The sequence below is a fragment of the Desmodus rotundus genome, chromosome 8 (genome assembly GCF_022682495.2).
Source record: "Desmodus rotundus isolate HL8 chromosome 8, HLdesRot8A.1, whole genome shotgun sequence".
Lineage (NCBI taxonomy): Eukaryota > Metazoa > Chordata > Mammalia > Chiroptera > Phyllostomidae > Desmodus > Desmodus rotundus.
This window is the reverse complement of record NC_071394.1, coordinates 131,879,841-131,889,290: the sequence shown is the minus strand read 5'-3', so window position 1 is coordinate 131,889,290 and position 9,450 is coordinate 131,879,841. Positions and strand designations below refer to the sequence as shown.

General features: G+C 60.5%; 1 protein-coding gene across 4 annotated transcripts; it reads right to left on the bottom strand.

The window, feature by feature from the left end:
- Positions 1–3,704: 3,704 nt before the first annotated feature.
- ACY1 (aminoacylase 1) lies at positions 3,705–9,259 on the bottom strand. 4 transcript variants are annotated; one of them, XM_045199719.2, is made up of 15 exons: positions 9,100–9,259; positions 7,815–7,912; positions 7,026–7,090; positions 6,830–6,934; positions 6,420–6,514; positions 6,093–6,169; positions 5,911–6,000; positions 5,753–5,809; positions 5,417–5,490; positions 5,282–5,331; positions 5,015–5,159; positions 4,844–4,912; positions 4,232–4,311; positions 4,050–4,110; positions 3,705–3,969 (listed from the first exon to the last, which is right to left on the bottom strand). In XM_045199719.2, the coding sequence occupies exons 2-15, from the start codon at positions 7,906–7,908 to the stop codon at positions 3,805–3,807; spliced, it is 1,227 nt and encodes a 408-aa protein (XP_045055654.1). In that variant the 5' UTR covers positions 7,909–7,912; positions 9,100–9,259; the 3' UTR covers positions 3,705–3,804. The 4 variants fall into 4 exon arrangements, with proteins under 4 accessions (XP_045055654.1, XP_045055653.1, XP_024421792.1 ...); XM_045199718.2 differs by having other exon boundaries at positions 7,815–8,019; positions 9,100–9,257; XM_024566024.3 differs by lacking the exon at positions 9,100–9,259 and adding an exon at positions 8,463–8,594 and having other exon boundaries at positions 7,815–8,019.
- Positions 9,260–9,450: the final 191 nt, after the last annotated feature.

Below are 9,450 nucleotides of genomic sequence, written 5' to 3'. Positions count from 1 at the left end.
GCCTGTGTGTGATCCCGATCCCAGGACAGGGGGCGGGGTCGGTACCTCCGTTTTCTGTGGGAGAGTTCACCCTCTGGCTGGTTGGGTGTGTGAGGTTGGGCGGCAGGGGAAGTAGTTCCCTGGGATAAAGGGAGGGGATTTAGTGAGGAGCGGTTGGTGGCAGGCTGTGAGGACACCCAAAGGGGGACATCCAAACAGCCTTGTAGGCCTTGCCACTCACACAGGAGAGGAAAAGGGTCCTGCTGAAGCGCCCTGCACTTCAGCTGAAGTGTCCAGACTTGGCTACTCCTAGTGTACCTGGCCAGCACCCACTGTGCTGTGCTGTCCTGTCCTGGTTCCCCGGCGGCTCGGACCCTGGGTGTGGAGGAGAGACTTCGAAGTACAGCTGCAGCCAGACCCCGCAGAGATGGGACCACTGTCCTGCAGGGGCCCCTGAAGTCTAGAAGTATAGCAGATTCGCCCTGGCCAGGCAGTGGTTAGTGGGAGCTTTGTTCTGTAACCTGAAGGTTGCAGGTTTGATTCCTGGGGCAGGCACGTACAGGAGGCAACCAATTGATGTTTCTCTCTGCCTTTCAAAAGGCAATGAAAGGATGTCCTCAGCTGAGGATCAAAAAAGATTTTTGGAGAGCTGGGTGTGCACTGGGCGGTCAGTGCCTGTGTTTGGGGACCTGACCAGGCCACTTGGCACAGCCAGGGTGAGCACAGGTCGGCATAGTGCCCCTAGCACACAGTCCTGGGCGTTTACCTCTGTGCTGAGCCCCTCAGTGGGACAAGACACCTGCAGGATTGGGGGAAGCTCATCATCTTCATGTCTGAACAGCAGAAAAGGCTGGAACTCGGAAGTTAGAGGGGAAAGTGAGCAGGAAATGAGCCCTGGCCCAGCCTGGTGTACTTCAGTGGGTTGCAGGCCAGGTCCTCCTCCCTGGCTGGGAGCCTGTAAGAGGCAACCAACCTATCTCTTCCTCTTTCTTGCTCCCTTCCCATCTAAAAATAAATAGAATCTATTTTGAAAGAAAGCGTGGGAGGCTAACCCACAAGCTGCCTCAGGCACCGCAGAGAGGTCCAGTAATCACCCTGACCCAGTATCAGCTTTAGGGTCCTGTACCCTCAGTTCCACCAGCAAATGCTGCCAGGCGGGAGGGTCCTTCAGGTCCTGCACCCGGCTGGGTGCCTCCCCACCTTCCCAAGTAAAGAACGAAGGTCAGGACTGTTGGGCGAGGCCATGGGGTCTACAGAGGTCTCTTGTGGAGCTCACCATTAATTGGTCCTTAGAAACAGTTCCTGCTTTCATTGACACCACGCTGTGCACGTGCCACCCTGCTGCAGAGAACCTTGTGGGCTTTACTGGACTGCCTGCTAGAGGGCGGGCGCTGCAGTGAGAGGTCTGGGGAGGCAGGCGGCCAGGTAAGACGTGTCGCCCCCAGGCTGTCAGAGAAGCACAGACCTGCCCCACACTGAATGTGTAGGAGAGTTACAGATCTCCTTGGGAAGTAAGGGGTATTGGCAAACTTTTTTTTTGATTTTATTATTTTTTTTAATCTGTATCTTTATTAGAGGGGAAGGGAGGGTGACAGAGAGGGAGAGAAACATCAATGTGTGGTTGCCTCTCGTGTGCCACGCACCGGGGACTTGGCCTGTAACTCAGGCATGTGCCCTGACTGGGAATCGAACTGGCGACCCCTTGCTTCTCAGGCCGGCACTGTCCACTGAGCCACACCAGCTGGGGCTAAGATTTTTTTAGCCCCGGCTGGTGTGGCTCAGTGGATTGAGTGCCGGCCTGTGAACCAAAAGGTTGCCAGTTGGATTCCCAGTCAGGACACATGCCTGGTTTGTGGGCTGGGTCCCCAGTTGGGGCATGTAAGAGGCAACGGATCAATGTATCTCTGCCTCTTTTTGTCCCTCCCTCCCCCTCTTAAAAATGAAGTTTTATTTTTAGAGCGGAAGGTGAGGGGAGAGGGGGAAAAATATTGCCTAGTTACTAAGGGGCACATGGACCTGGGAGCCCAGCCAGAGGCTGCCTCCGAGAGCAAAGGCACTGGTCGAACACATCAGAGCTCAGGGATTCAGGGGCACTTTTGCCACCTGAATTAATGTCTCAGTGACCCTGAGAGGCACGAGCGGGGCAGTGCTGCAAAAACAGCAAAAGCTGCCCTTGGGGTTTTGGTCCCAACTGTGGGAGGGGTGCAGATGGGGCACACCTGGACGGAGCAGACAGGGTAGTACTTGCCATCCAGGGTGGGCAGGACCCCACGCTTCACTGCGGCGGCTTTGACTCCCGCGCCCACTGACCGGCCTGCCCATCTGCGGCAGAGGAGTGCTGACTCCAGAGATGCCTGGCCACCAGGCCTCTTGAATGCCACAGCCTCCCGGAGCTGGTGTCCCTGCCTCAGGCCCTACAGTCTTCAAGGGAGCTGGTACACCAGTGGCTCAGGCCAGGACAGCCTGCCCACATGGGTGGCAGTTGGCACCGTCCACTGGCAGGTACTGTCTGGGTGGGAACAGGAACAAATCGCAGTAGCCAATGGGCCGGGTTAGGAGTGGTCTGGGCAGTTGTCACACACAAACCTTGGCCTGACCGTGTACTGGCCGCTGGGAGGTGCCGAAAGGACTGACTTGGTAGCTGGGCCATGATAATGGGACACCAGGCCCTTTTGTCCCCGGGGACCAGGATCATTTACTGGAATCTGCTACGGGCCATTCTCCCTGGTGGGGCAGTTACTTCACAACCCTGGCCGGGGATGTACTGCTCAGTCCCGAGTGGGGCCCTGTCACCCTAATGCAGTTGTGACGCGTGGGGACATTGTGTGGACCTGCACTCACACCATTGAAAGAGCAAGGAGGTAGGGGCCCAGTCTGGCATATCCCCCCTCCTAGTCACCCTAGGACAGAAAGCATCGCCTCTCCGCTAACACGCATGCGCCACACAGCCTGGCCAACTCTCCAAGGCTGTGCTTCATTCACCTGCAAAGACCAGGCCACGTCTCCCAGGCCCAGTCCCTATAAATAGGCCTTTCTGACCTCAGGCTCCCACTCTCCCTGGGGTGGCCAGTTATGGGGAGGCCCCTGTGCCGCCACCCAAACGGAACATGGGTTTTTTTATACCAGGTGAGTGCTAATGCCTCTCCTTTGTTAACACGAGTGAATCACAAGTAAACGCCCCACGTGACCCAACCCCAGCCCAGGTGGCCTGTTAGCACACAGGTTTGGGTCCTGGGGAGCGTGGTGGAAAAAGCTGTGATTGATACTTGGACAGCTTCTTTTAATCGGCCCTGTTTTCTTGTGCGCGTCTGTCTCGCTGCTGTGGACTCTGTCTCCGGTGCGGTCAGTTGGTGACCACACGAGCTACCTTCCTGCGACTGAAGCCCCTGGCTGACCACTCAGGGCGCCTGGAGGAGGGGACATGTGAGATGGTAAGAGCCAGTGGGCGGACTGGAGTGTGGAGACCATTGCATGATGTGACCACTGCGGACCTGCAGGCTAGATCCAGGCTGGAACATTCCCAGGCCCAGTGGGAATGGGATCCCTGACCTCATGCCTGAGACGGAACAGGCACGGTGGATGCAGACACAGCTGGGTGGGGCAGGATGGGCATGCTGAGTTGAAGGTCACAGCAGCCTGGGGTGGGTGGCAGTGCCTGGAGCCATGGGGACAGTAACAGCATGTCCCCAGAGGAAGGAGCATCCCTGTGCCATGAATGTCCCTGCTGTTAGTATTCAGCGGCCCCTGTCCACACACAGACTTTATTGTTGGTCAGGGACACTGGTCAGGGCAGAAGCTCCAGGGCCAGAGGCTGGGAGCATGGGCTCAGCCTTCACTGGGCAGGGCGGGCACGCTGGCCAGGGCAGGTAGCAGCCGTGTGTATATGTCCACCCCTCGGAGGAACACGGCCTCATGCAGCCGCTCGTCGTGGTCATGCAGCAGCACGGGTGTGCGGTTCATGGGGGAGAAGCCCAGAGCCGGGACCCCCGCCTGCAGGCGGAGGAGGAGCCATTAGGGGGGAGGCCGGCATCCAGGACCACCCACTGCCCAGCCCACCGCACGCAGCTCACCGCTCGGAGATAGCGGCTGTCGGTGGCAGCAGGGAAGATCTCCTGCTCCAGAGTGAGGTTCCTGCAGGGGGCAGAGCCTGGTGAACCGGGGAGGGCAAGGGCAGGACTGAAGGGGCAACAAAAGGTGGAAGGAGGCAGCTGGTAGAGGGAACGGGGAGAGGAGGGCGGACCAGTGTGCTCACATGTCCTTGCAGACCCCGCTGAATGCTGCCCACCAGGGGTCTGAGTCATCGATAGATGTCACTCGGGGCTCCGTCCACTTCTGGGGGGAGGGGAAGGATGGCAGTATCAGGGCAGGGCATGCATCTACCGCTCCCCCAGCACACACCTACCAGGAAGGCCGGCTGGCCAGCCCGGCCACAGGCAGGCTCTCTTTTAGTTGCTGAAAGGCCGCAGGTCTGGGTCCTTTGCCTGCCCCTCCCTATCCACCCTTCCGCATCCAGCCTAAGCGCAGATATCCAGCCCAAGCGCAGACGTCTCAGGCTGGTCAAAGGCTCCAGTTACAGGTCTCAGAGCATGAGGCCCCACCCCTTCCTGGACCGCGGGTTTCTACTTATATAAAAACACTACTCTACAAGGGCTTGGCTCATGTCTCTCCCCCTCGCACTGCGAGGGCGAAGTCTGAGCATGTCCTCTGACTCCCTACAGCGTTCCCCAGCACCAGCAGCGGCCTCCACAGCCAGTGCTTGTGGGTGAAGAGCAGGCACCTCTCAGAGCCATGGCAATGCCTGGACACGTGCAGGCACACCCAGCACACACCCTCCAGCAACACACTCCCCACAAGAGGGTGGTACCTGAGCAAACTCGAAGGTGACCCCCTGGCCAGCTGCCTGGCACCAGCCCTGCAGCTGCTCCTCGAAAGCCTACAAGAAGGGAGATCAGTTGACCCCTCAGGCTCTCCCTGTGCCTCCAGGACAGGATTGAGGACCTGGGCTCCCTTCTCGAAACCTAGGTGGAGGTGGCACCTTCAGGTCCACATCCGGTGCCACTCGGAAATCAAAGCTGGCGCTCATGGTGGCAGGTACCACGTTAAAGGCCACGCCGCCCTCTAGCTTAGTCAGGTTCACGGAGGTCACAGCCCCTGGCTTCAGGTGGGGGTTTGACTGCAGCCTGGAGTGGGGGGGGGGGGCAGGGACAGGGCAACAAGGGGACAACAGATAAAAAACAGGCTCGAGGACATCCCTCCAGTCTGGCACAGCCTCCCAGTGCCCAGCCCTCCCGGCCTGCCTCACCTCTGCCTCTCCTTCTCCCGGAACGCCAGGATGGAGCTCACGACCTTGTGCTAGGAGAGCATGAGGTTACGTGTGAGGGAGGCCCCGGGACAGAGCCTCGGGATCTCCTGAACCCCCTCCCTGTGAGCCACCCACCAGCTTCTCAGCAGCTGTGTCCTCAATGAATCTCGAGCCATGGCCAGGTTTCCCGGTGCTGGTGACCCGCACCCCTGGGCGATTCAGGGAAGGGGGTGCCTTCAGCATGGGAGATGCCGGGAAAGCACTCAGCCCCAGGGAGGGTCTGCCCTGCATTCCAAGCTCCCCTGGTACGGCTCTGTCCTCACAGAGTACACAGTGTGGGACTGGTGTCCGCCCCCAGAAGCTCGGGAAGGGGAGGCCCAGGCAGGAAGGGGCCGGGAGGCAAAGGCCCTGGGATCCCTCCTGGCCTAGTCCCCCATCTGCACAGCGACCCTCCCTCCAAACCATACTCACACCAGGGGCTCCGCTCACTGTAGAAGACAGTGAAGGCGTCAGTGGGGTTGGCCAGGCCTGAGGAGGCAGGAAAGGGGGCTTAGGGGTGAAGTGGCTCAGCCCCCACTGCAGCCTCCTTATCCCCTGCTGGCCACTCAGCGGCCTGCTGCCCTGCTCACCCTCATCCAGGGCGAAGCCAGCCCTCAGGGCCTTGAACTCGGGCCGCTGTACAAACAGCTCCATGCCTTGGTGGCCCCCAATCTCCTCATCTACAAAAGCAGCAGGGACGTGAGATGAGGGGGCCATTCCCCCAAAACACCCTCCCCCTCCCTGGAGGTGCCCATCCCTGAGCCACTTCGACCTGGCACAAAGGTCATGTGGATGGTTCTGGGGAAGTGGTGGCCCTCAGCCTTCAGCCTCCTCACAGCCTCCAGGTACCTGAGGGGTGGTAAGAGGGTGTAAGGCAGGTGCTGAGGGAGCCACCAGGCTGGCACTGTAGGCCCTGGGTCCTGCTCTGCCAAAGCGTGGCAGGGGACAGAAAGTCCCTGTCCCTGTCTCCCAATTATTGCCTAATGTCAGGGGTCAAGATGTTCCCCAGCCTTGAGGTCTTCCAATCACAGCCCCGGGTCTGAGTCATTCCAATGGATCAGTGGGACACTGGGGGGGACTGGGGATGGGGGACACTCACTGGATGCTGACGCACTTCATGTCCTGGGCACCCCTGGCATAGATGTAACCGTCAGCATCCTTGAAGGCCTCAAAGGGGTCATGACTCCAGCACTCCTGGGGACAGGGGTGGGAAGAGGGCCCCAAGCCCCCAGTTCAGTCATTGCTCCTCTGTGCTCAGCTGTGGCCCTGCCTGAGGAGCCCACCGTAGGGCTGCCAGGTAGGGCAGTGAAGGGGACAGAAGAGGGCTGGGGAAGGCAGCAGACGGCCACCCCCATCACTGTGTCCCACCCTGGGCATGAAACAGCTGTTGGGCAATGGCTGCTCGAGTCAGTGCCAGGACCACTGGGGGTCCCCGAGGTTGAACAGGGGCCCAGCTCATCTTTGTCCCCTGCACCAGGTCCCATCCTTCCCACCTCCTGGTATGCACACCTTGAAGACAGGCACCACATCCGTGTGGGAGTTGAGCAAGACAGAGGAAAGCTTGGGGCTGGTGCCTAGCCAGGTCAGCACAGTCACCACAAGGCCAGGTGCCACCTGGAGAGGGGTGGGCGGGAGGGTCAGTGCAGGGCAACGGGGCACACCCGGGCTGCTCCCCCCCACCCCCCACTCAGGGCCCCAGGCTCACCTCCACTTTCTGACAGCCCAGGCCCAGCTGGCGGCCTCTCTCCTCAAGGAAGGCCACAGCAGCCCCTGTGGACATGGGGAGTCTTGGGGCTGCTGCTGCCTTCCCAGGATGCCCTCTGGCCCAGGCAGAGCATGGGGGCACATTGGGAGAGGGGGGCAGACCCCAAAATGGGCTGCTGCCTCCTCAACATAGTCCCACATCCCTCAGAGACACCTGCATTTCTGCTCCCAAGGAAGCAGGTATTTTTGGCCAATCAGTGACCCTCCGTGGTAGGCCAGGTGGGAAGTCCAGGGTTGGAAGCTGGTGTTATTGTCGCCCTTAAACCCTGGAAACTAGTGCGGAGTCAGGAGAGTCACCCAACACCTCCCAGATGGAAAATCACAACAGGAGCTTGGACCCATGCACGTGGATTCCCAGCCACCGAGCTTGACTCCCTAAGGGCTGTGGCCTTTGTCCAGCCCCAGCAGACTTCTGGAGGCCTCCTCTTCCAAGTGGTGCCCCAGTCTCCCCTCCCCCACCCCCAAGCCCAGGGGAGGGAGGGGAAGTTTTTCCTTAACTAGCCACCAGGAGTAACTTGGAAGAACAGCCTTGGCAGGAAAGGTCCCTTCTCAGCCTGGATGGGCTTGTGAGCAACCTGTAGACTCAGGGAAGGGTTCGAGGGGTTGAGGCGCCACTTAGGGCAGCAGAGCCGGGCTCGGCCGGGTGACGGGAGTCGGAGCCCGGTTTAAAGCACAGTCCCCGCTCCTGCTGCCACCCCGCCATACAGGCCCCGGAACCCCGCGTTCTCACCGTAGTCGGGCTCGGGCTGGACGGTGCGGATGCGCAGGTACCGACGGAAGAGCGTCACAGATGGGTGCTCATCCTCGCGACCCTCGCTGGCCATGGCGCTGCGCGCAAAGCGAGGGGCTGCCTACCCCTCCCGGCCGCAGGACGCCACCTACACACACCGCGTGCCCAGGGCGGTTCTCCGCACGCCCCACTGGGAGCGGACACCCTGTTTCGGAGCCCCAATTGTTTCAGGCGCTATGCTGGCCACTTTGAACACACTTCCTTATTTCATCCCCCAAAGAGCCCCATGAAGTTGTGCCTCTGAAAGCCTACTAGACAGAAACAGCCAGACAGTAGCAGAGGCAGGTTTGAACCCAGACGTTGACTCCCGCCGCCCTCCTCAAAAAATTTCTCCCTGGTTGCTCGGATTTCATGCCAGGGAGCCCCAGATCCCCGTACCCCTCTCCAAAGCCCCCCACCTCGCTCTCCTCTCAACACCCGCCCGAAACTGTGGCCTGGACTCAGGGTCCTGCGAGGTGGCATGCTCAGATCGCTCCCAGCCCAGCACGTGGCTGGACCAGAATCTCGGGGCGGAACCTAAAATTGAGAGTACGGGGGTCTCCTCCCGCCCCTGGTTCCAGCTTCCACCCAGTAACCCCACTCTCGGACCTCGGATCCCGCCCAGGAGCCGCTGCCTTCGCCGCTAGCTCCCAGCCGCGGCGACCTACAAGCTCCCGGCTGGCCCCGCCTTCACAGGCCCCAGCCCGCCTTGGAGGACACGCCCCCTCCGGGCCCCGCCCCTAGGCCCCGTGCTCCGGGTGGCCCCGCCCCCAGAGGGCGTTACCTCGTGTAGCCTCGGGATTGGACCAGAAGAGAAGTGGGCGGGTACCTTTGTCTCAGCTGTGTTCTTCCGCGCTGGCCCTGTCTGCCCTCTCTCCTCCCCTGATGGCTCAGTCCCCGGGGTGGAGAGGGGACTGGTTAGCCTGTGGAGCCTGTGAGCTCCAGAAGCCTGGCCCGCCTACCCGCCAGAGTCTGTCCCCGTCAGGGCAACGAACAAACGCCGGACTACGTTCCACGAATGAAGGATACAGGGACGCGCAAGAGCACGGTGACCCCGGGGTGATGGCGGAAACCAGCCCCAGTGAGGGCCAATCTAACAGTGGGTATCAGTGGATATGACTACGTGTCTGACAATACAAGTGTGAGAGGGTGGTTGGGTGCGACAGCCTCTGCGTGACAAAGGATGTCACGGTGAGAGGATGTAATCGTGGAGCTGTATGATAGTGTAAGAGGTGGGGAAACTCACCAAGCAGGTGGCACACGTGACTGCCCCGTGCCAGGCTCCCTGGGTCTTCTGCAGCCACCAGAGAGGGAGACTAAAGACACGGGTGTCTCACTGGCCACCCACGGGCAGCACGCAGTTGTAGCTGCTCACTCCTGTGCAGTGTGCCCGGCTGCCCTTTGGACTCTCAGCCAGTTCTGCCCCCTGCTCCAGGGGCTGAGTCAGCTTGGGAGAGGCAGGATTAAATACTTTAACCTCTGGACCCAGAGGAGGCCAGATGGGAGGGTGGGGCAAGTGTCCATCCCAACCCTCCTGGGGTTCAAGTGTGGGCTGCTGACCCACACGTAACCAGGGGCAAGCAGGCTTGGCGGTTCA